General features: G+C 32.8%; 3 protein-coding genes and 4 non-coding genes across 7 annotated transcripts; 6 read left to right on the plus strand and 1 right to left on the minus strand.

The window, feature by feature from the left end:
* Positions 1 to 1,704: 1,704 nt before the first annotated feature.
* On the minus strand, positions 1,705 to 5,256 carry LOC105622423 (WD repeat-containing protein 35). Its single transcript, XM_012203843.1, has one exon. It carries the CDS (start codon positions 5,254 to 5,256, stop codon positions 1,705 to 1,707), a length of 3,552 nt encoding a protein of 1,183 aa, XP_012059233.1.
* Positions 5,257 to 7,703: 2,447 nt separating this feature from the next.
* On the plus strand, positions 7,704 to 10,274 carry LOC105622424 (kinesin-like protein costa). The gene has a single exon (XM_012203844.1). It carries the CDS (start codon positions 7,704 to 7,706, stop codon positions 10,272 to 10,274), a length of 2,571 nt encoding a protein of 856 aa, XP_012059234.1.
* A 5,812-nt stretch (positions 10,275 to 16,086) lies between these two features.
* Trnav-cac lies at positions 16,087 to 16,159 on the plus strand. The gene has a single exon. It is a non-coding gene; the product is annotated as a tRNA-Val (tRNA).
* A 324-nt stretch (positions 16,160 to 16,483) lies between these two features.
* On the plus strand, positions 16,484 to 16,606 carry Trnal-caa. Its single transcript has 2 exons — positions 16,484 to 16,521; positions 16,562 to 16,606. It is a non-coding gene; the product is annotated as a tRNA-Leu (tRNA).
* Positions 16,607 to 16,976: 370 nt separating this feature from the next.
* Trnal-caa lies at positions 16,977 to 17,098 on the plus strand. The gene is made up of 2 exons: positions 16,977 to 17,014; positions 17,054 to 17,098. It is a non-coding gene; the product is annotated as a tRNA-Leu (tRNA).
* A 441-nt stretch (positions 17,099 to 17,539) lies between these two features.
* Positions 17,540 to 17,611, plus strand: Trnae-cuc. The gene has a single exon. It is a non-coding gene; the product is annotated as a tRNA-Glu (tRNA).
* Positions 17,612 to 18,733: 1,122 nt separating this feature from the next.
* Positions 18,734 to 24,864, plus strand: LOC105622444 (odorant receptor 85c-like). Its single transcript, XM_012203862.1, has 6 exons — positions 18,734 to 18,807; positions 19,546 to 19,835; positions 21,547 to 22,160; positions 22,232 to 22,336; positions 23,059 to 23,217; positions 24,799 to 24,864. The coding sequence occupies exons 1-6, from the start codon at positions 18,734 to 18,736 to the stop codon at positions 24,862 to 24,864; spliced, it is 1,308 nt and encodes a 435-aa protein (XP_012059252.1).
* Positions 24,865 to 25,982: the final 1,118 nt, after the last annotated feature.

The following is a 25,982-nucleotide window of genomic DNA, read 5'->3' on the forward strand; positions in this document are numbered from 1 at the left end:
ATATATATATATATATATATATATATATATATATATATATATTCATATAAATATCTTATTTATTGTAAAATGTTACTAAAATTTTGTTAATACGATACATCAGAAATATATATTCTCTCATGTTACATTAAGCATTTTAATCTAATCTGGTGTAAAAATGATTACAAGTATCAAATATCAAATATTATAACTACAAAATAAATTCACATAAAAAATTATCCTGTCCCTCGAAATTATTATTCATTAAAAAATTAATGTTATTCTTTTGTTCCATTGATAAAAAGTTACTAAATAAAAAATTAGGGCAGAATTGGCACATTACACTATATATAAAAAATAAATACAATTAGTAATCATTAACGTATTTTATATACAATAGAATGGTTGAAAAATTCACAACATAAATATTTTTTGCCAAAATATCTTTTGGTCTTTTTCATGCATTCATAAAATTCATGAAAATTCCATTCGATTAAGAGCATCTTTAAATAAAAGTACCAATTAAAATTGAATTGGCAGTAGATAATTCAGAATAGTATGATTAAATAAATTCTATTATGATATATTAAGAGAATGATACATTAAGAGAAAAAAAAATATCTATCTGATAAAAGATTATTATATGAAATTGTACTATATTTTCATCAAATTAGATTATTACAAATAAACAAGTATATATGCTACGATACATTTTGTAAGAAATCGGAGATCAACTCGGAGTTTCTATCTTCGATATATCAGAAATCTGCGTCATATATAATAATTACATCTCTTTTACCTTCACATAAACGTCTATACAATTCAGAATAATAAGATATATATAGAATTATATATATCTTCATATAAATTTCTAATTAATAAATGATTATATCATTATACGTAACAAAAGAAGATAACATATGAGATTCCGATAATGAGAGATCAATTACGTCAGACTTAAAAATCACTAGTTGCATAATTGTGATATTAAAATTACACGAGAGATATCTGTACTTGTGTATATAAAGTTTAAAGATATGACAAAACTAATGAGATTCTACTCGTTAAAGACTCATTACTCTCGTTTTGGACGGAATAACAGATGCGTTTAGTCAGAATGTCAGTAATGCATATGCAATGACAAACCGTTGAAATTAGATTCCCATTACGTTTTGTCATTCGATAAATATTCGCTTTAACGATGTTATTTCATTACAGTCAAAACCTATTGCAAATTAATATTCATATGATTTGGCATGTGATATTAAGTACAATCCATTCAAATAAAAAAAGAATAATAAAAAAGAATAAAATGAATATCATTAAAAGCGGATGAAAATCCCATTTATATATGAGATTGTAAAAAATATATTAGTATGCATAAAAGAAAAACTTACACGCTTTAAAAATTGCACTGATCATTCTTGTTAGCATCCCCGTATTATTCAATATTAAGGCACGAAAATATCAACATTTTATCTATTTTTAATTCTTATTAAATTATCTTATAATTAATTCGCATTTGACTCATATATGGGTCGTGGAAACCAACAAGTATAACAACATTTTATTGTTGACTTTACGTTTTCTGCGCGAAATTGTGAGATAAAACTGAAATGCCCTTGTTCATTCTCATTGCACAGTTATCAAAATAAAGGCTTACCATTTATCGTAAAATTTTAGCAAAATTCAACAGATTGTTAAATTATTCCTACATATTTTAGCCTACATGTAAGTGATGGTGCTGTGACACAAAGGGCAGGCATTTATGTTAACAACATCGCGTTCGGTTGCGACATGGTGTCGGCAAACAGTGCAGATCCACGCGATGCTGAGATCCATCAGCGGTTTGCCCGAGACGATACAAGCAGGGAATCTGGTCGAGCAATTCGGGCATGCGGTGCACCAATCAGGTACCAGAGTTTCGCAGTTGACGCATTCCGCCTTGTTGTTACGGGAATCTTTCGGAGTGTGCTTCGTGAAGATATCTACCGCTAGTTCTTCATACTCCTCTTTCTTCGCCTCCGAGATTGTCTCAAGTCCTTCCAATTTTATAAAAGCCTTTGAACAGGTAGCGAATGCGTGATTAACAGCGCTTGATAGTGCCAATAGACAGTAGATGTCTTCTATTTCCAGTATATCCTCGTAGTCTCTTAATCGCAAAGCGGTCTTCATCGCGGCATCGAAACTGCCATCGTACAATTGTCTATGCGCGAGCAGAAGGAAGTGATACGCCTCGGCGCCTCGCCAAGCGTTTTCTATAATCTTGGTATCCTCGTTGCTTTCAGTAAGACCCATGACAACGTTGCTGCGTCCACCTTTTATTGCAGGAACGCTATTGATATGGTCTTCAATCAGCAAGGCCGCGAGAACGTATATCTTCTTCACGCGCAGGGGATGCGACTTGGATTTAGTTTGCTCCTCAGCAAGATGAAACAATAATTTAGCCGCTTCCAAGTTGTAGTTGGCCTTCTTGTACAACTCGATTGCCTGCAGATGCTTACCGTTCGATAATAGATGATTGGCGTATTTGCTCAGCAACTCGCCGATCTGTGCCATCTTGTAAGTCTTTGCCAGGTCGACAGCTTGGTCCCAGTGATTCAGACGCACGCATATATCTACGGCCAGCTTTACGTCGCCATATTTAATGTAAGCTGCCACAGCCTGCGAACACATTCCTACCGAAGCCAGCATTCTAGCTACGGTCTTCAAGATGGGACTCTTGTCCGGTAGTTGATCCACGGTTGCCGCTAGCTGAACGAAATCTTCTAATTTATAATAGCATTGAATGAGTCTCTCCAAATTTCTACCTTTCTCGTAATATTCTTTTGCACTCTCCCAGTTCTGTCTCTCGGCGAAGTAATCACCGATCTTGTTGTACGCGTGTTCCATTTGTTTATCCGAACCGCCAATACCCATTTTCATCAATTGCACAACCCGAAAATAATCGCCCAGCTTTTGACGCAAAGCAACTGCCAGGTCTCTCCTGTCCATGTCCAAGTAAAGCTTCTCGGCCTCGTCATAGTTACCAAGAAACGCCGCTACTTCGGCTTTCTTCAGCTGATCATTGTGCACGTTTTGCAAACGCTTGATAAACTGTATACCCAGGTAATCCGTGCAGCGCACCATGGCGTTCTCCGCCGTTTCCAAGTCCAGCTTTGTCAATGCCGACTCAGCCAATAGACGCCAGAGACGCGGATGCGGATTGTCCTGGATGAAATTGTTGGCCTCTTTCAGACCCACTTTGGCCAACAGCTCTCTTGTGTCTCTTAGAGATTTTACTTCCAAGTCCACAATCAAGTCCTTTCGCATGTCGTCAGACTTCAGCATGAGATCATCCAGTAAAACGCAGCGTATTTCCAAGTCTTGGAAAGAACAAATATATCCAGAGCAAGCTATAGGCTCTTCGGGATCCAATCCTCTCAGAACGTACATTCTAGTCTTCTCCATAATCGCTAGGAGCGAAGGATTATCCTGTGCCCAGCACATAGCCCATACATCTTTTCTCTCAAACTTAGATATATCTTCACTCGAGTCTCCGTCTCGCGAATCGGGTGGTTTTTGAAGATCCAGATCCAACATAGAGAGTATACCATTGGCATCTAGGATGGAAACGCGTGTGGAGTCGCAGTTAATGGCGATTCTGTGCAATCTGCATACAGTATTATATCGGTTCACGAGCGTTATCTGCGGCAGAGAGTACCGTTGTATCATCCCCGAGTCTCGGCCAACCAAAAGAGTCTTTTCGGTGGCGTAGACGCAGCAAATCGGATCCATGGTTGCTTTCGTACTGATGGGGGTTTCGAACGCACAGTCCTTGTCCAAATCCTGAATGACCTCGGTCACGCCGGTCGGCGTCTCGTCCACGTGATAGATCTTGTACTTGCGCATCCTGCTCGAGTGCAACATCGAGTTACGGGGTGCGCGAAAGTTCCAAATCAAGAAATTGTTCTTAGACGCGGCCACGACCATATTGGATATCATAGTAAGGTATAATGGTTCCAGATCCAAGAACTTGGAGTCTATTGGTGTGGCGATGGTGTTACAAACAAGGAGAGCGAATTGCTCAGTGGCCTGGGTGGGATCGTTTCTCACGGAGAGCACGCAGTGTTCTCCATGCGAGGCTATCGATATCAAAGATCTCACGTACTTGGTACAACACGTGTTGCTGCTCGTGTTCCAGAATGTCACGCAGGTGCCATCCTTACCAATTTTCTCGTTCGTGAAAACAACCGTATTGCTGAAGTACGTCCATTTGTAGTCCAGACGAATGTTCGCAAAGTATATGTGAGAGTCGACAGACAAAGCGACTCGGAGGGAACCTTTTTCCCAAGTGCAACACGTTACTTCCCGTCCTGGTACCTTCAGGGTTCTCATATGTTCGCCGAATGGCGTATAAAACTGTATAACATTCATGTCCTTTGTTTCTCCATTACTGAGTACCGGCATCATGCCTGTTATCGCCAAGAGAGAGCCACAGCTATTCCAGTTGCACCACGAAGTAGTCACCCCGGTCTCCAACATAATTGGATTGTCATCGCTGGTATCTCGCATCAATAGAATCCTACCGTTGCGATAACAAATAGCTAGAGTCGGACAGTCTATGGCAACGTAACCGTTTCTTCCATCGTACCACTGTAGTGCCATTATGGTTTGAAACTGGGAGGTATTCTGTGAGGGAATGTTCAGTTTTGTTAGAAAGACGCCTTGATTATTATAGAGATGAAGTTCTCCACTTTTCAAACCAAACAGAAGCAATTTTCCATCTGGAGACCACTGTACAGCAGAAAGGGATACGTTTTTCAATTCCTTACCCCAGATTCTGTTGCCATCGACAGATCCGACAATCACAGCTCCATCCTCATAGACTATGCATATCTTTTGACCATCAGAGCTCCAAGCCATACCTTTTACCACAGACTTGTTGCGATTATTTATCATTTCTTCATACCACGAACCCTTATACAGCATCCAAACAATAATAACTCCATTCTGATCACTCGATGTCAGCTTCTGATACTCCTCATTCCACGTCACTACTTGAACATGTCCATTGTGACCCTCTAGGGGTTGATTCATGCTTAGATTACTTGCCGCAGCCAAGCCTCGAGATTTTCCACCGCTGTGCGATCCATTGACATTGGAGTCTACTCGAAGAACTTTTAAAAGACCATCTTCTCCTCCCACTGCAATGTATCCATCCTTCTGATTCCATGCTATGCAGTTTAATCGAAAGTTGTTTGGTATTGAAATCTTTTTGCTCAGATAAACGAACATTGCTGGTTTATATCAGTCTCCCTGGAATTCTTTCACAGAATTAGTGTAAAGCTCTGAAATCAAAATATTTCATTTATAATTAATTGTAAAGTTCATAGCAGAAAGGCTGATTTATAATTTTAATGGGCCTTCTACAATAAGCCAATTGACTAATCACAGTCGTCAATTTTTAGCTTCTGACGTCTAATTTATGACTAATGGCTTATTGTAGAAGGCCTATTATGTTTTAAAGGCACTTCATATTTATACACTTTTAAGACATAAGTCATAAAATAGTTTTTATGCGTTACTAAAGACATAAGACTAAAGTCATAAGATACTTTATAAATAGATTGTCTAGACATTAATTGATCACAGTCAAATGTGAGAAGAAAAATCGATTATGATTGGGACTTACCTAAGCTTTAAGTCTTAAGTTATATAAAATTAACCAACCATAATCGATTTTTTTTCTCACATTTAACTGTGATCAGTTAATATCGTATGATTTAAGACTTAAGTGAGAGCTTATCGTAGAAAGCCCATAAGATTATTATGCATTCTACAATAAGCCATTAATCATAAATCATAAATTAGAAGCTGGAAATTAACCAATCACAGTCATCAATTTCCAACTTCTAACTTCTGATTTATGACTAATGGCTTATTGTAGAATGGCCATATAAATCAGTTTTCTGTTAAGACTTTAACTTTGACGGGCTAAAATCTTTCTAACCAAATGATTTACGAGCAAAAGTAAAGAATCAAAAGATACAAAAAATAAAATAAAATAAACGATTTTCTTTCATATTGTTCCATGTGATGTAGTTGTGAAAGCAAGTACCGTGTTTTACAGAGAGAAATAACATTCGAAGCGAACTGTCAAAGCTGTCACGTTTTTGATATAAACACTTGTCAAATTTACCATAGCAACGAAAATGACGTGCATAGCAACGTGCGAGATGCCATCTGAGACATTCATAATGAGGCTCACGATTTACTGTTGATCGGATAATGCGATTTCTGCTTTCAAGACGATATCAACCAATTGAATATTATACAGGATTTGTGCGATGATTTTCTTTCTCGGAATATAATTCTATGAAAAGAAGAGAAGGTTTGATTTCAGGAAAATCAAAGAAAAGAACGTTATAATAAACATTTATCAAATTTTGAGATAAAAATTCTGAAAGTAGTATGAAAAATTTAGAGAAAAATTTGCACATAGACACACTGCGTATTATCCATTGGAAATATTTAAACTAGCTACGTAGTTTAATGTATGTTGTACACATCTTGTACACAGAGGCGCTATGTCGTAAAACTCCGTTTCAAGTGAAGATTTAATTGCGGAGTAATGCAACTACAGAGAACAAATCTGACGTTTATGCAATTTCATCTGTTTCTTGGCGCCGCTGCGTAAATTCGTTCCATGTTAGCTGACATCGATTCCTGTCAAGCCAGCTGAAAGAAAGCTTGCAAACGCATAACGATGTGATCTCACAGTTAAAAATATGACGTTTAATTCATGAAATCGTGAAGCGTACGAAACATAAAATATGTGTTACGGCTCTTCCATGAGACAAAGAATTCCGAAATATAGTTCTGAGACATGGGAAGTCCTGATAGGTTAGGAATTTCACTTGTAAGTATTATTTACTGATTACATTTTAATCTCTTTTTATGCTTATATAATTTAACACTTCACTTAAATGCGAGATTAACTGTCTCTATCTACATCTGGATCTTTTTTGGCACAAACGAAATTTCATTCTCATATTTTTGTTTCTCATTTTTTCTCAAATTTCAATTTAAAGGTTTTAATGAGAATTCTGCTATATATTCAAAATTATGTTTATATGGAATATTTACGTGTTATTTATGTTACATTTAGATTAATTTTTTGATTTAGACAATATAAACAATGAAAAACATATAAATTATAAATTGAATAATACAGAAAGAAGTATGTACTTAAGTTTTATGATTGTTAATATATTTAACTTTAGTATTAATAAATAAAAATATATAAGCCAGAATAGAAATTTTAACATCAAAGAACATAGGCTATAATGATTCATACAGTGTTTACATAGATGACATAAAATATAATTTATATTAATATCTATATACATATAGATATGTAAATTATTATGTAAACACACAGCCTTAGTTTTAATTTGAATTAAAAAACTGTTTAGTCATGTAATAGAGATATTGAATAACTCTTATTCTTATAATTTATTTAGAATTTTTTCAAATTTTTTGAAACAGAAAAAATCCAGATTGTGGGCGCAAGGTATAAAAATATGATTGGAGACAGAGAGATAATGTAAGATTTTCATATGATGCAATAGTTTTACTTAAACAATGAAACAGAAACTCTTCTAAACAAATAAAAAATGACATTTTACAGATGCAGATTAACTTGTATTCGAATGAACGTGTGTCTCGTTAACTGAGATCATATGAGTAAAATGATGCATTATAGCCCATGGATTCAACATCAGCCGATAGCAGATCATCAATGTTGCATGCCATATATTGATATGATGCCATCCTATCACGATCACGATCATGAACGTCATCGGCTGACTGAAGAAGAAACCGAGCAAGCTAGCGAGGAGGTGCACGACACAATGACGCCTGCTACTTCCGGCGAACGTAGTTCTAGCGCAGATCTATTCAGATTGGAGTTTGCTGCTTCTCAATGGTCCAAGTTAGTTTCTAATGCAGAAGGTCTGTTTACGAAGCTCATGACAAGTAATGTTCTGCCACACACTGATCAAGATCAAATTGAGCAGTGGCTGTGCATGAAACAAGAGTACGAGGAATGTATAGCCAGCGATGAGAGTACCAGTTTGCAGGGATATGCAGAGAATGCCAGAAGATCATTGGAACGCATTGAGGAAGTAACTGAGACTGATGAAAAAACTGACGAATCTGCAAATCAAACGAAAATTAAGCTTAATCCCAATTGTACCTCTAGTTCAGAGAGTGAAATATCTGATGTTGATGATGATGAGGAAGAAGAAGAAGACGATGAGGAAGAAGATGACGATCAAAGTGATGTGAGTTCGGAAAATCCAGATTTTTTGGAGAAGCTGGACGAATGTATGAGTAAATTTAAGTTGGAGACGGATAGAATTGTCGATTCTACAAAGGATGATTTCAGAGAGGCAAACATTGAGATTATATCTCCAGTGACGAGATCCGTAAATAATAATTACGTACCAGTATCTCGTCCCATACCGATAAGAAATCCAAATTCCAGGAGAAACTCGATGTTACCTGGTTCTGATATGTGTAACGAAGTATTAGCTTTTAATGACAGCCTGAAACCTTGCCAAAATCAAATCCTTGAAAATCATATCTCAGAATATATCAATCCTTACATATTGGATAATCGCGAGTCAGAAGTAAATATTACTGATAATATCATTAACGATAATTTTGTTGCAATACAAAACGATAATTCACCCGATCTATTACTTGAAGTTCTCAAAAACACGGAAATGCCTGAACCTATCAAAGAGTTGAAAGCTCTAACACTAAATAACGAGGCAAAACAGACACAAGTGAAGAAAATTCAATCAAATTTGGATGGAGCGCATAAACGTATTGAAGAACTGCAAACGACAATTAAGATTAAGCAACGTTTCATAGCAGATATGATAAAGAATTCCGATACGCGCACCAGCGCGAAGCAAAAATTCCAACGTAAACGTAGTAAACTGGAAGAGGAGTATTACAATACGAGAACACAATTGGCACAAGCGGAAAATGCACATATGTACAAGGATCTTGATGAAAAGACACACAAGAAAGAAATTGAATTAATGAAAAATATAGCGATACATTATGAGAAACGAATGATGGATATAGATATGATAAAGCAAATAGCAGGTGATTCCGCGAAAAAAGTCTTGGAGTTGGAAGCCTCGTTAAATACGTCAAAGAAGCAAATGGATAAATTAAAGCGGCAATTGAAGAGAGAAGAGGAACGTAAGAAGCAGTTGGAGGACGAGTTGGCTAAGGATCAGCAAAAGATTCGTGAACTTGAGGAGAAATATAATTTAACTGCGTCCAAATTGAAGGAAATGCAATCGGAGAGCGAGGATGAGAAACACAATATGAAATCAAAAACTGTTTGTTCAGAGAAAGATTGTTCAGATAAGATGAAGAATTTGATGGATGTTAGTGCAAGGATATCTCATCTGGATCATGTTCTGAAAGAGAAATCAATGGATCTAGAAAGAACTGCTGACATGGATGAGAAAGAAGCGTTACGACACGAAATTAGAAATTTGAGGCGCACTCGAGATTGTTTAGTGGACGAGAAATGCGATTTAGATGAGAAGTTTCAAAAGGATAGAACCCTGACGATGGTCGAAGAACGTAAACTATTAGAATGCGGTGAAACCATCGAAGCCATCGATGCGATGATCGAGCACAAGAATGAAATGATTTGCGGACGGAAAGATTTTGATGAGAATCAATCTCAACGCGAGAAGGGCGAGAGAATGTTGACGGAGCGTTTGAAGAAACTCTCACACGGTGAAATAATAACGTTATTTATGAAATACTTCCGCAAGGTGATCGACTTGAAGGAAAGCTCGAAGAATCTGGAGGTTCAGATAACCGAGCTCGAGGCTCACATCACGAATCAGGATTGGCGGCTAATGGAAGCCGAGAAACGAATGATTTTAATGCAGAGGCAGTACGAAGATAAGTTGCATCACGTGTTTAGGCACTTTGCAGAGGAGACAAGCAGCTCCGGTTACGAACGATTGGATAAGGATTCTGAGCTTGTAAGATTTAAAAAGGAAAATAGAGCGCTCAAAAAACGATTAGCGGATGTCGAAGCTCTTCTCAAGGGTACAACACCACCGCGTGCAGCTAGTCCATGTAAAATTCTGCAACAGCAAGGATTAAAACAGATCACTCCGAGTACTCGATCGACGACTATAACGAGAAAACGAAACAAACTGATAATTGAAAAGACAACTGACAGAGAGAGCGATAAGAGGAAAAAGTGAATTTATTAAGTATCTTTATTTATTATTATATATTTACAGACGATTTGAATTTTTTATTGTACACTGTTTACATACTACATCTCCGTAGTTTCTTGTCTCAAATATTCACGATAGACTGTATAAAAGCATTTCTTTTTTTAACACAGTATAGTTTCCTAGATCAATACATAGATTATGTGATAATAGTTTTTCTGCGTGAAACAATTACCTCTTCTGTATTTTTATATGTAGGACATTTTTACATTTTAAAGATATTTTTCATTCAGTATATTTTTGGTTATCAGGCAACTTAAAAATAAATTTGACGATAATTATATTTATTAACCTTTAAGTGAGTAATGTAAAGATGTGCAAGTTGGTAGATGAGGTTGGTAGATGAGGTGTTCAGAATATCCCAAAAAGTTTTATTTTTGCAGTTATATTTTTTACTGCATTATATGTTATAATTAAATTTATATTAATTATATCCTTATAAGATAGACTATAAAAAAATGTAAAAATAACTTTGAACTTTAAGACTTTTTTTTATCTTTATTTTCACAATACTTTTTATTTTTTTTTCCAAAACAAGGTTTTTAAGAAAATTCAGGTAGCAAATATAGTCATTTTGATGTCAATGGTTAGTCATTTTGAATTATTGATGTCACGTGATCTATGTAAGATATAATATTGACGTTATCTTTTTTACCAATTACTAATGTTATTTATGACATATTTACAACGTTATACTTATTGATGTTAGATAAATGACTAATTGACGACGTATTCGTAATGTTATTAATGATCAATTAATAACGTCATTCATTTATGCCGTTAATAATAATACGAAAATAATGATGTATTTTCGTTAACGTTGGTTAATATGACGTTATGTAGACAAATCCACGTCATTTTTACGATGATAGAATATTAGATTCGTTAAGAATGAACAAATAATTACGTCAAATAAACAATACCTTGCTATCTAAGAAATCTGTGGCCACCTCATCTACTCGCTTAAATGTTAAGGGATGTATTATTCTTCGATACAAATTTAACTGCATGCAATTTATCCATGTTGTATTTATTGCAGGGCATAGTTTCAAGCTCTCATATAATTTAATATATTTAACCGTAATATCTGTGAAAATCATTCGCGTGCGAAAGCCTATCTGCATGCCGTTCGTAACAATATATAATTATTCAGCAGTTGATGTAGTAAAGCAATTGTCGACGACATAATAAAATACGGTCGCTTCGTTCTGATTTATGCGACAGGAAAATTTGACTTGCGAATCTCGTGTAAATAGTGGCACTCAATTGTTGTATATTAGGCAGTGTGTATTCAAATTAATTTCACAGACAGCTTTTAAATGGTGATAAATGTAGTCCGGAAATTATACCGGTGTATTTGGAATTGAGCTATTAAAAAATATATTGCCTAAGAATTACGAGTCTGAATAGAATATACTAGGATTCTTGCAACTGTGACTGCTCAATTGTTGTATTTCCTAGACGTATCGATAACAATACGCATAATATCTTGCTATATCCCGCGATTACTTTTGACTATTTATATATTGTTCGTGTATTCGGAAGAAATGTTTGATCTCCGTATTATTAACTCTCTCACTACCAAAATTTTTGCTAGACACATAAAAAAATCATAATATTTTCTGATACATGTGGAATTATTTTTTTTATTTTATTAATACAATATAATACAATAATATTAATATATATGTATATATATATATAAGTATAAATGATATAAAAGTATATATATATATATAATATCGCGGTATATTTCACGAAACTAATATTATAATTTTTTGTCAGAAAATATTTCGTCTGTATTTTTTGGCTGAGTGAGAGTTAATATTCGTCAAGTGTATAGAATAGTCTCGATTATTTAATATGATTTCCCCAGTCACATGACTCTGACTCAAAGATCGCATTGATCCCCTTCCGATATATAATTTATTGTAATTTTGTAAATAAATCGATTATTACATAACTCTCTTGCTTTCTACTAAACTTCTTATCCTCTGGACTCGCATTGACTCATAAGCAAGAGTTGCAAAGTTATGTTCTTCCTTTGCATATATATATGTATATATATATATATATATATATATATGTATATATACGCTTCGAAAGTTGACTTTCGTAAATTAGTATCTAAAAAAACGACTTTCATATATTTGAATGCGTCCAACATGAGCACGAAGATGAAACAGATTTATATGTTTAACTTTCTAAATCGGATTAAGTTTTATCGCGTGACCTTTTGGTAGAATTGTATATGACTGTGTCGAATGTTACATCTCTTACATAAATATTGAATATTACAATGCGAGAGATAGTCGCTGCTTCAACATCGATAAAAATTGGAATAAATAATGATCTTGTATCAAACTTTCATTGAAGAAACATTGAATTTGTGACCAAGCTAACATCCGATAAATATTGTTATATACACGATTCAATAATTAATATACCAAACAAATATTTATTAAAATTTAGTAATTTTTATTCAATACAGTGTCACAAAAAAATGTGTTACTGTTACGAGTTCAAATGTTTCATTATCAGAATGTGGAGTTAATGCAGCGGTTTTGTTCAATGCAGTGAGGCATTATAAATGTAAATGGACCCCGAGTATAAATGTAAATGGACCCCCGCATCATCAATATCCGCCTGATTGTACGACCGCGTTTCGAAACGCGTGCAGATGCAAGTGCATTTAGTTACTCGCATAACGTTATCAACACGCACATCGTCGTCCCAAATTCTCGTCCGCTAAGTGGCGAGAGATACATTTCATGGTACGATACCCATGAATTGGTAGCTATATCCTGCAGATGCACGTAATCTCGGCGACATCTGAGTTTGATACTTAATGGTCGCGCACCGATCCGCGACCAGTCGTAGTACCGTAAAGCTCGTGTCACACTATATACGCATTGAAGATTAAGGATTAATCTTCAAACTGCGAATTAAACATTAGGATTCGATCATATATCTTTATAATCTTCAATTTAATCTTCAATTCCCATAGGCGAAATAAAGATTAGAATTTAACCAATCAGAACGAAACGGATTAAAATTAAAGTTATCTAACTGATCGAATTCTAATCTTAGCTAATTCGTAATCTTCAATCTTCAATGCGTAGTATGATAAGATCTTTACGATATGCTCAAATATTGTGATGGTATAACAGAAAGATTCATATTTTGGAAATCTTTATATAGTGTGACAACATAGCTTTACAATCAGTTCTTCAAATATAAACATAAATTATTAATGCTTAATAAAATGTTATGGGTGTGTAAAAATTTTTAACAATCACAATTTCACAATTTTTGACACTTGGCTAACAATTTAAGGAAATTTATTTATCTATAATGGCGCATAATTGTCCGGGCAATTATAATTTTGTAACTGTATATGTAAATGTGAAAAAAAATATATATATATATACATTATTATATAACATGTATATTATAAATCAAGAAATATTAAAAATTAAATATAGTTGAATTAAATTTTAAAGATACACGATATATTTCTTCAGCAATTGTACGACAATTTAGAAACAACTCACTACGCTAATTTTTTAATCCACTGTATGATTACATTTATAAATGTCTGCTCGCCCTCGAGATTCTTAAGTAAGTATATAAGCAACAGATCTTCTCTCCCCTTTAACCCAAACCGGCTGCGGAGAAGAGGTGCTTCGTGGAAGAAACACATTAAATGAGTTTCAAGAAAGGTGGGCAAAAGCAATAGTTGCTGCATCTGGAGCGAAATTTCGGGGTGAGAGAGGGAAAATTAACGTCTTGCGATTTTTGTACGTGAACGAATTGCTAATGCGTGACAGGATTCGTGAGAATGCTTACACGATCTGTACATTTTTAATTAAATGCATCTCTCGTCCAAACGCCTGCATTACCCGCAAATCTCAACACTTTGCCAACGGGATGTTAAAAGGCGTATAAGAACTACGCCTTTTATGGGGCATAATGTAAGTTAATCATTATTTATGTGATATAAAACACCCCTCTATGATAACTTTATAAAGTTCATGATCGAGTATACGTTTTAAAACATAAAATCATTATTTATATGATACGTATATGAAAAAAATACCCTTTTATTAGAATAACTTTGTAAAATGTTTATGCGTACATATTTTAAAATATAAAGTAAAGTGAAATATAATGTTAAATTCTAATTAATTATTACAAATTTTTAATTCTTTTATTAATGTATGGATACCCAGGTTATATACTCATATCGAATTTTGAATGCTAAACATCTTTATATTTTTGTACGAATGATACGTCTTGATACGTTTCCTAAACTGTTGAACAACATAATAAAGAACAGTTAATTTTGAATGTAAATAATTATTACAAATTGGATAATACAATACAAAAAAATAAGTAATAAGTAATTATCTATAATTATTACCTATATAACAAAGTTATAATCCATTTGCATATTGCGTGACATAAAAATAAAAATATAAAAAAATATCTAGGTATATTAATTACCGTAGAAATTTATTATATCATTTAGGGTCAATGTTTTTTATTTATTATATCGTTTAAGGTCAAGGTGTTTTTCAATGTTACATTCATGTGTCATCTCTTTCTGGTTTCTCTCTCTAGTATTGTATTTTACAATAAACGCACAATCTTGATTAAATATACCCATTTCCACCAATGTAAATTAACTTTAATCTCGGTTCAACACACTCTTCGTCTTTTTCTAATCTTTAAAACTAGAAAAAAACAGAGAGTAAGTTGAACCGAGATTAAAGTTAATCTGCGTTGGTGGAAACGGGCCATAATAGATGTGCCTACTGTAGGTTAAACTTCTAACGTATTATTAGCCTCCGTCGATAAAATATTGAGCGAGAAAACGTAAGAAATGCAGCAACTGGCAATACACAGCTGTGTCAATGAACCATGAGCGTCGATTAGATCCGAAATACTGTATGATTCGAATACTGTAACTCATGTTTAATCATTGTTGTAATGGGATATCATTGTCCGAATGAGACTGTAAATTCTTGTACCGTGACGAAAATAGGAAGAGAAATCCCGTAGAAATTCCACAGATTCGTCGAAGCGACGATGAACAGTCTCGATTTAATGTCATGTAACATTTACAATTCAAAGAATACCGAAATATCTCTGGCACGCCGGCTGTGTTTTTCTCGTAAAGGATGGCATTGTATCCCACGGATTTATTTATAGACATAACGGCGTTACATTTCTGTAAATTTGTTACCATCATACGACTCTTCTAACAATAAGTCAGTACCTCTTACAATTTGTTTTATGATATATCTACTGTGTTCGAATTCATTTGTTTTATTTATCAATTTAATTGATAAATATTTATATATATTCTAATTGATAATCTACAAATTCTATGTTATTATATGTAGTATGTATATTTATCTTTTGTAATATTACCTACTTATGTTCAATTATTCCTAGCATTTTAGACGATATTAATTACCGAATAAAATGTTTAATCTATTATCTATTAATGTTAATTCTAGATCAATAACGTATTTAATTATTAGGCTAATGTATTTGTATAAAAAAAATAGATATAGAAATGCTTCAATTGTTTGAAACCTGTATTTTTCTATATAAAATTCAGACATAATATAATCATTATAATTTATATATTTCAATGAAATTTTTTAAATATAAAGATATCATGTTAATAAAGTCATGTTAATAAAGTTAATTATAGCAAAATAGCTTGAAGGAACTAGATGTTCAAAATCAAAAGAAGATCCTTTCGTAAGTTTCCGTAGTGTAGTGGTTATCACGTGTGCTTCACACGCACAAGGTCCCCGGTTCGATCCCGGGCGGAAACATAATCTTTTTTTTACAATTTAATTTTTTTTATTTAAAAATTTATATATTTTTATTTTATTAATTAAAAAATACTTTTATTATATATATATATATATATATTTATATTTCTCTCTCTCTCTCTCTCTCATTTGCATTTTATATAGAATTTGTAAATAATATAATAATTAAAATTTTATATTTTAGGTGTAGTATATATGTAAAAATTAAATATATATACAAATAAGAAAATTATTTATAGTCTGAAAGATAATATTAATGAACGATGTAAATATATAAATTGAATAAATATTCATGTAAATATTTTAAGAAATATGAATTCGATTGTCAGGATGGCCGAGCGGTCTAAGGCGCCAGACTCAAGGTTCACTCCTTCTCGGTTCAAAAACCGAGTTTTCCGGGCTTTCTGGTCCTCTCTGAGGGCGTGGGTTCGAATCCCACTTCTGACAAATTCTTTTGCTCGCAAAAATGCTATGAGTAAAAAATATAATGAAAAATAATTAATTAAATTGTTCTCGAATTTATTAAAAATTTTGTAATATACTATTTTTCATCTCATACGCATTTTGTAGACAAAAGAGCTTTCCACAAAATTTATGGCAAGTATAATTGATTTTTTTTTTACACAGTTCGTGTTGGTAACGAATTATTTTATGGCTTATCAATTATTATTATATTATAGATTATTAATTATTTTATATTATTGGATTATTTAATAAATTATGGATATTTATTCTTATGTGTTTTACATTAAATAAATTTAATATGTGCACTGCTGTATACAACTTATCTGTATTATTAAGAGACTCGTAATCGATTGTCAGGATGGCCGAGCGGTCTAAGGCGCCAGACTCAAGGTTCATACCTTCTCGGTTCAATACCGAGTTATTAGGGCTTTCTGGTCCTCTCTGAGGGCGTGGGTTCGAATCCCACTTCTGACAAATTCTTTTGCTCATTATTATAAGTTATGCAATTGTCGTTTATATTTTTTGTCTTAGTAATTAATAAATGTAATGATCGAAGTACCGAGTTTATCGTGAAATGTGCATCAAAAACGTCGTCGGTTCGAAACTTACAATTAGTATAAACGATATGTTTTTTATTTTTTTTTAAATGATTTTCTGTTAATTGTTTATGTGGCAAATATGTGTAATAGTTGTTATTGTTATTAATAATGTTATTTATATTACTGAATATAAAATATAGAAATAATAATTTTTTTATTTATGATAGTTTCCAGAGATATTTTATAGAATTGTTATGATATATTATTGCAGTTAGCTAACATAGTGTTAAAAAAATATAAAACTATCAATGATGTATAAATTTATTATGTACGATAGCTAATTATTTCTTTAAAATTCAAACGAGAACTTTCATAATCCGGTATGGTCTAGTGGCTAGGATACCTGGCTCTCACCCAGGAGGCTCGGGTTCGATTCCCGGTACCGGAATTTATTTTTTATTTATTTTAAATACAATTTTTTTAAACTCATATTGTAATTCTATAATTTGTTTTCTAATTTTAATTTAATTTTGAAATTATATTGAGTTTTTCGGAATTTTGCAATTATATTAGGTTGTTCGTGCCGATTTTGAAGGAAAATTGAAACGCAGAAGATTTAAATTTTACTAGTATATATTTATTAAATTTAAATCTTTTGCGGCGAATTTTCCGGACAACTCAATATAACAATAAATTATAAATGAATGAAAGTAAATATATGAAAAAAGATATATAGAAGAGAGAGCAAATCACAACTAAATAAAAATAAATGTCTAAAAGTAAATTTGAAAGATAAATACAATAATTTTTATGTATTGTAGCTTCATAAATTATTCTCTAATTTCTATTTAATTTTGCAATTGTTATATGACAATAAATTATAAATAAATAAAAGTAAATTACAATAAATTACAATAAAATATTAAATAAAAGCGAATGTATAAAAGTGAATTTAAAAGATAGATACAATTATCACTAAACTGTTCTTGTAAAAATGTCTCAAAGATTTTTTTTACCTTACATCAACAATAAATTACGTGTCGTTATACAATCACGAAAGAACTGGCAATACTACTAGTGATCGAATCGTCTTACAGCAAAACACACATTGTTAAATTTGCAGTCGAGTTGGCTATTTCGATAAGTGGAAAACGACGGACCGTTTATACTTCTGAATGTGCGGCTTGATATAAATTGTTTCTGTATTGGCTTTTTATTGCGGTAAAATACAAAACGCTTGGGAACGAAACGAATCGCGAGATTGCAGCAGCATTGCAATTACCGCCATTTTCTTAAATTATTGGCGTGATGGAAGATATTGCCGCAACGAGCGAGTGTTTATAATTCGTGGAAAAAAAGACGTGACAGTACAATCTGCGTCCAGTTTATCATGGATAATTTTCTCCTAGTACAGCGAAGGGGAATATAGATTCAAACGATTCTCGATAATGAATACTTTGATATATAACGTCGCTCGAGGAATTGCACCCACGCGATACAGATGACCTTCCATGCCCTGCAAGCAGTGTGTCCTTTATTGTCATCGTGGCCACGGCGCGGAGTAGCAGGGATGACTCGAGGAACGACTAGCAATCGTTTGGAACAGTTCCACAAGTTGAACATTGTGCATCTCAGTTATCTGAAGTGAGATCTGTTGTAAATCTTAACATGCGAGGGCGCGACTGATCGTTTATCACGTACTTCAGAAAATCGTATTATGTCTCGTTTTACATTTTATAATTGTGTATATCATATATCATATCTGTGTACCGTTTGTGTAATTCTCAAGTCGAATTCTTTTCCCCAATTATACTGCTTTATATTTTCTGTTTCTCAATATCTGATGATTCTTATATATTTTCAGTTATTGAAAGAGAATATAATTGAGAAAGTTTCACCGTTCACAGATTTTAAGAAATTAAGAATTTATTTTTAAAAAACTCTATAAATACAATCTACATTTTTCTTTTATTTTACAGAGTAAGATACATAAAAATTATCATTAAGATGTTGAGAAACAGAAACTAGTATAATTGTAAATCAATGTAATTCTTTTGACATTAAATGTTACCAATAAATTTCATTATTTTAATATATCATTTAAATCGTAAATAAAATTTATATTATAAATATATATATATATTTATTTTCACATACTATAAAAAAAAATATTTAAATTTAAATTAAATTTCTTATAATTATTGCACTTATTACAAATTTACGTTTACTTTAAAAGAAATTTTTGAAAATTAAAGAATGATAGAATTTTTTGAAAAATATATCTACTTTTTTGTTTAAAAAGTCGTACAATTATTACATGTTGGGAAATAACATATTGATAAAAATTTGTTCAGTGTTATAAGTCCTTTATAATAATTTCAGGTATATTGGCTTATGGACTCTCGATTCGAATTCGTCCGCGTTCCTAAGATGTTCATATCACATATACAACAAATCTGTCTTAACAATTATGCTCGTCTTCATAATAACTCTATTTGCTGATATTTGCATGAGTTTTGACGATTTGTCAATTGTTACGGACGACGGATGCATTTTTGCCGGGATCATCGTCGTGTTCTTCAAGGTGATGATCTTTCAAACTCGTCATGAGAAAATCATACGATTGGTCCGCAAAACTATCGACAGTTGTTTTGAACTCTGCAAGTTTCCCAGTGAGTAAAATTATGTTCGTAATCAATCAGCATTTATATGCGAGATCATATGGCAAAAGAATTCGGGGGGGATCGAGTAATTTTAAATGAAATATCAATTGTTTTATAATATTCAATATTTCGTATGTCACACAATTTTATCGTCAACGATATTTATTTAAATACATGTTTGTATATTACCTGCTTTTAGCTCTTAACTCTATGTTATTTGAGTGATACTTTTTAACGTAATTACTTATGAAATGTTTCTGCCCTTATTAAGAAAAATACTTTTAGATTCGCGAAAAAAAATAGTCAGAAATAATTGGAAAATTATTCAAATCCAATATTATGCGCTAATCGTTCCAATAGTTTTTTCACTTAATTAATTTTTTCATAAGGATGACAAGGATTCTATCTCAATTTTCTTTATAATCATTTATAATCAAATAAAAATTAATAATATTTTATACATTCTTTAGAGATAAAATAAAAAAATTTTTTAATTGTGAAATAATTTGTGCTAAATTTAATAAAGTGTATAAATATAGCAATCATACATTCAGCGATTTCATAAAGCGGATATCCTGGATACATCGCATGAAAGATTAAATGTATATTAAATTATTGCCATCTATGGAAATATGAAATGTCATGTAAATGGCTTTAATGTCAAGTCACATAAATATATGTATCCTCTGTTAAGCAAACACGCTGACAGGAGGGCACGCAATTTTACACTTTAATGAGATCTGCACGTTGAAAGGACACTGCGAAAGGGCCATCATAACTCGTCTCTTCTCCGTTAATTCAGGATCACTCGAAGAATTTTTCCTTGCTGGTTTCTGCCAGTCCTTCTCGCAACATATCCTCTTGATACGCGATTAAGGATCTACGACTCATTCACAGAGAATTACTCGGCAGTTTGCATAATCATACCTGATATATGCATCCGCGACACGTGACGTTTCTTTGAAATCGCATATCAAGTCTTTAATATCTAATTCTAATATCATGTTGCGTAAGTACACACCAGCGATATCGACATGTGTGAAAACGATTGTACTTTTCCTTTGAATAATCATCTCCTAGTCAGAAATTTTTTAAGTGACTATCAAACGCGATTACATCGATATACAAAAAGAACAGTTTTGCCTAAAAATTTAGCTAGATATAGATCTGAAAATGATTTTGTTGGACTATTAAAATAATTATGTAACACGCTCAAATTGATTGCTAGAATGTCAATAATTTTTTGCAGTAATTTTAATCGTACTGAAATTTTCTACATATTCATTTTGATGGCTCAACAAAATTATTTACAGATTTATATCTATTTAAAAACTTGCGCATTATTATATGAAAAATTGAATCTCAATGAATTAGTTTTTCACATATAACTTATAATGTAGGAAACAAATAAATATTCACAGACATAAATAAAACAAATAAATATTCAATAATGAATAATTTTTCTAAATATCAAAGGATCACAAGTACATAATGAACATGAACATAAATATTATTCTTGATACACCATAGCTCAGAAACTATTCATTACTGAATTTGTATCTATTACATCCTTTGTTTATCATTATTTATTATAAGCTACATTATGTGTGAAAATTCATTTCACCAGGGTCAATTTTTCACATGATTAGTGCAGGGTCTTTTTTAAATACTTTAACAAAATTGTTTTTTTGATGCAAATTTTAATTATCCCTTTAATTAGTTGGCGTCGAAGACGAAATCCTGGACAAATACCTGCTGCTCTGTCGCGTGATCTTCTACGGGTTTAGCGTCCTGGGTTTCTTCCTCGTGATTGCTCTACTATTCGTCGTGCCTGTGGAAAACGGAGAGCTCCCAGTGAGAGCGCAATATCCCTTCGATACAACTGTATATCCATGGCACGGGATTGGCTTTTTCGTCGAGGCCTGCACTGTCTCCATCGGCGTAATCGCCATCATCATGATGGACTGTTTACTCACGAATTTATGCAATCTATTTCTCATGCAGCTCGAAATTCTGAATGCACATTTTAAGAACTGTGGTAGCAACGACTGGACGCTAAGTAGTATAGATAAGCAAAACTGTCCAAGCACCATCGATGAAAACTCTTGTTACGGAGCATTTTCTACAACTGAAGCCAGCTGCGAAAAGGATAATTATGATCCGGACGCGATTCGCTACGGCGGTTTTGCCGAGCGGTTCGGACGATCCATCCGTAATCATCAACGTCTGCTCGCTATAATAGACGACTTCAACGAAGTCTTTAGCGCCGGCATGTTCGTTCAGATGCTCTCGAGTACCTCGATGATTTGCCTAACTGGCTTCCAAGCAGCTTTGGTGAGTCGTGATAAGTCAAAATGCCAAGTCGCGGTCAGATCGTGATCAGAGCTTCGCTTTGTTTCGAGCAGGTCATAGGCCAGAGTTCCAACACCTTAAAGTTTGCGGTATACCTGATGGCGGCCCTTTCACAGCTTTTCTATGTCTGTTGGCTAGGAAACGAAGTGAAATATCAGGTGCAATTACGTTCCATAGCAACACTTGCTTTGCTGTAATATCATTTTTTCATTACTAATTTATCACTAATATTTATAATTATATAAAACTTTTTTTTTTAAATATTTAATAGTGCAATTCCGAAAATATATATCGCTCCCTTACTTTAAAAGTGATAACATAAAAAGTGTGATTTTCGAGTTATTACAATAATAAATCAACATTACTTAACATTATTATTCTATTAATCATCAAAACTGCACTAATCCAACTTTATAAAAAATCATCAAAATCGTGACTCAAACAGAATAATTTTTAAGGAATATGAAACGAAAATGGCAAAAATAACATTTGGTCATGCCATTTTATGGAATATATTCTTTTCAGAATATATTCTTTTCTTTTTGTCGACATTATTCGAATCAATAATTTTCTGTCAAGTTGGAAAATAGTTTTTATCTTTTCTGGAAAACTTATTTCTTTTAATTGTGTCTTTTAAAGTAAGGAAGAGAAGATCAAATTTACTTTACAATGTTGAAGATAAAAAGTTGTACAAGATCTATTTTTCATTTTACTATCAGCATTTAATAATGTCCCGTTAACAAAATCAACGAAAAGTTAGAATGTTGATAAAACTTGTAATCTTTTTAGAATTAATACGCATAATATGTAATTCATTCGGATTTGTAACATGTATATTTGAGGCGAACTTCCACATCGCATTGGATTTATGATCTTACAGAGCGCATCGTTGACGCAAAGCCAGTGGCTTTCGAAATGGAATGATGACATTTCCGCCAAGCCTGGACGTCTGCTAATACTGTCTATGATATTTTTAAGAAAAGCTATAAATCTGAAAGCAGGCGTGTTTTACGCTTTATCCATGGAGACATTCACCGCGGTAAGTATTTTCAAAAAACGCATCGATGATCGTATCCTCAGACCGGTTGATTACCGCGTGATACTTCTGGTACGCATAGTGCAGAAAAAGTATCGAGTGAGATCATAGTAATTAAATGAAATTAAAGCCATCAGACAGTCAGTTTGAGGAGGAAGATTGACTATATAATGATCGAAGCGCATTTCTCGTACAATTCCGTGAACTTTCCAGAGAAATCCAACGAACTCGACGAGACATTTGCAAAAAAATATGATTTGCGTGAATTAAATAAGTCGCTTTTCACTGAAAGATTAATAACTTTAAATGAATCGGTTAGTGCAAAAAGGGATGAGTCCTCAATTTTGTGCGAAAATAAGGTTTTTTTCTAAATTCTCCTTGATCATGAAATGGATAAGTACGCTTTCTATATAAAACAGTACAAGTCCCAGGCTTCGAAGAATCTAAAAAATTTAAATAGAGAGTTGAAAACGTAGAAAGTAGAGAGAGAGTATAGAGATCAAGAATAGCAAGATTCAAGATTTGAAAAAAAATGAAATCCTACAAATCTCGTTAAAATGTAAAAGTTTTTTTGATTGATTTTCGAATGACCAACGATTAAATGATCAGAAAAGATAGTTTAATAGTTAGTTTTAACTTCAGTGTTTCCAAAATTAATTTGTAAAGTTAAATCTCATATTAAATTATTGTTTAATATAATCCAAAATTAATTTGTAGAATTAAATCTCCTGTTAAATTATTGTTTAACATAATTCGAAACAAAGCGGATGTAACGTAACATTTTTAATTTTTTTCACCAACGTTTGAATAAAAAAAATGTGAGTCCAAATTTGAAATTTAAGTTTTTCATTTAATAGACAAGATTTCAGGAATTAGAAATGTTTAAAATCTATTGAATGTCATATTTATTTAAATTCCCAAAAGTAAATTTTTTTAGATTAGAACTGAAATTAAACAGTTTTTGTTAGTACTGAAAAATTTGATAACCGTGAATCATCCTCTTATATATTTGAAGCACCGCTTCAAATATAGTGCAGCGTTTTTTCTTTCTGCTGCTTCGTACGTGTGGCAATTTTATTTTTCTTTACCTACGGCGAATTGATGCTGATAGTCATAAACACATCGGGATAAAAGAATGGAATGCCGGATGTTGCGAATGGTACTCTATAAGAGTCCAGAAGGAATATGAAGATCAAAATGCACCTTTAGCACGTGCAGAGAGGCGAAGCGTTCTCCGCCCATCCTTCGTGAACAACTGTGTATTAAATCGATGGTCGCGCGATTATCTGATATAACAGAATGCCTAAAGACACTAGTCAAAAATCTAAATGGCCAAGCACTGATTCATGCATCCGAAGATTTTCTTATGTGTATACGAAATAACTTGAATCAGAGTGAAAATAATTTAGAGATAATTTGGAAATAATTTGGAATTGATTATTTTAATTAATTATTACACAGACATTTCTCGATTAAATTTTCTTTAGCATGGTTTTTTTTTACGCACTCGCAAATTACGTCGTTTATCATTCGCGATTGAATGAACAAAAGATTGGTCGATAATTTACTATGAGTTTTTCGTAGATCCTGCGAGGCTCGTACTCCTTCTTCGCTCTGTTGAACACCATGCACTCGGAAGACAATCAGTGAATCCAACAACCCTTCGGCTCTAGTTATTCTAGAACAACGTCTGTGATTAACTATTTCGTTGCGAAGCGGATATAGGAGCAATGCGGTTAAAACTAATAATATGCGTCAGCGATCCAGAACAAAATGCGTGCCATTATTGCTACGATATTTGTATAAAATGTATCGAGTATGCTGTTGAACTTTGCTGAATAAAATTTGAAAATTGTTGGAATACAAGAGGAAATGGATATTTCGATGGAGACGTAAGAATTATAGATAGAATTATTTACAATTTATATTACAATTTAATTAGAATTATATGTACTGCTTAAAGTTATTTAGAAGTTACTTAGCTTAAAGTTACTAGAGATTTCATAAAAACTGATGGACATAATTATAAGTATAAATAATAGCAAGAAAGATTTTGTTAAAAAGTTTAAAATTTAGCTACATAACAGATCTAAAAATAATTTCATTAAACCATAATAAAAAGAAAACTCAAGCATGATAATTGCTAGATACAAAACTGAAAATAGTTATTAAATTATTAAAATAATTATGTAGGAATCTCAAGTATAGTAAACTATAGATACAGATCTGAAAATAATTTTATTAGAATTTTATTCGAAATAATTATGTATGAAATTCAAGTATGAAATATTGTAAAAAAATTTTGATATTCTAGCAATTAGTTTGAATAGCCGGATCTGTAGCTACATTTTCAGATACTTTAGTAAAACTGTTCTTTCTGTATACAGTTCCAATGGTCGATTGGTTTATCGAGATAACATAACATTATCAAGTTATGATAATTTCCAAATTTATAATAAAGCGATAATACGATAAGTTATGAAGAAGCGGCGAAGAGTTTCTTTGCAAACTTGTTTATTATCACTTGGAGCAGAGCGAATGTTGGTTACGGAAATTACGTGATATCTTGATCCTTCGACCGACTGGTCAGTGCTAGAATCACCGTAAGATCGTGTCTGAGGAAACAGGTTGGCAACTTTTATGATCATGTGTGCCGCCGAAAACTGGATTTCTATTCTCGAGCCGGTTGCAACCAGGCTGCAACGCCGACGACTTGGCTAACCAATTGCAATCATAATCGCCGCCGGCATTGCGTAAAATATTAGATC

Source organism: Atta cephalotes (assembly GCF_000143395.1).
Source record: "Atta cephalotes unplaced genomic scaffold scaffold00044, whole genome shotgun sequence".
Classification (NCBI taxonomy): Eukaryota; Metazoa; Arthropoda; class Insecta; order Hymenoptera; family Formicidae; genus Atta; species Atta cephalotes.

What these genes read in the sequence shown, in the direction of transcription:
- LOC105622423 (XM_012203843.1), bottom strand. Translation starts at nt 5,256, where the DNA reads ATGTTCGTTTATCTGAGCAAAAAGATTTCAATACCAAACAACTTTCGA.
- LOC105622424 (XM_012203844.1), top strand. Translation starts at nt 7,704, where the DNA reads ATGAGTAAAATGATGCATTATAGCCCATGGATTCAACATCAGCCGATA.
- LOC105622444 (XM_012203862.1), top strand. Translation starts at nt 18,734, where the DNA reads ATGACTCGAGGAACGACTAGCAATCGTTTGGAACAGTTCCACAAGTTG. An exon ending in CTGGCTTCCAAGCAGCTTTG is followed by an intron (nt 22,161 to 22,231) that starts GTGAGTCGTGAT and finishes TGTTTCGAGCAG; the next exon opens with GTCATAGGCCAGAGTTCCAA. An exon ending in GAAACGAAGTGAAATATCAG is followed by an intron (nt 22,337 to 23,058) that starts GTGCAATTACGT and finishes ATGATCTTACAG; the next exon opens with AGCGCATCGTTGACGCAAAG.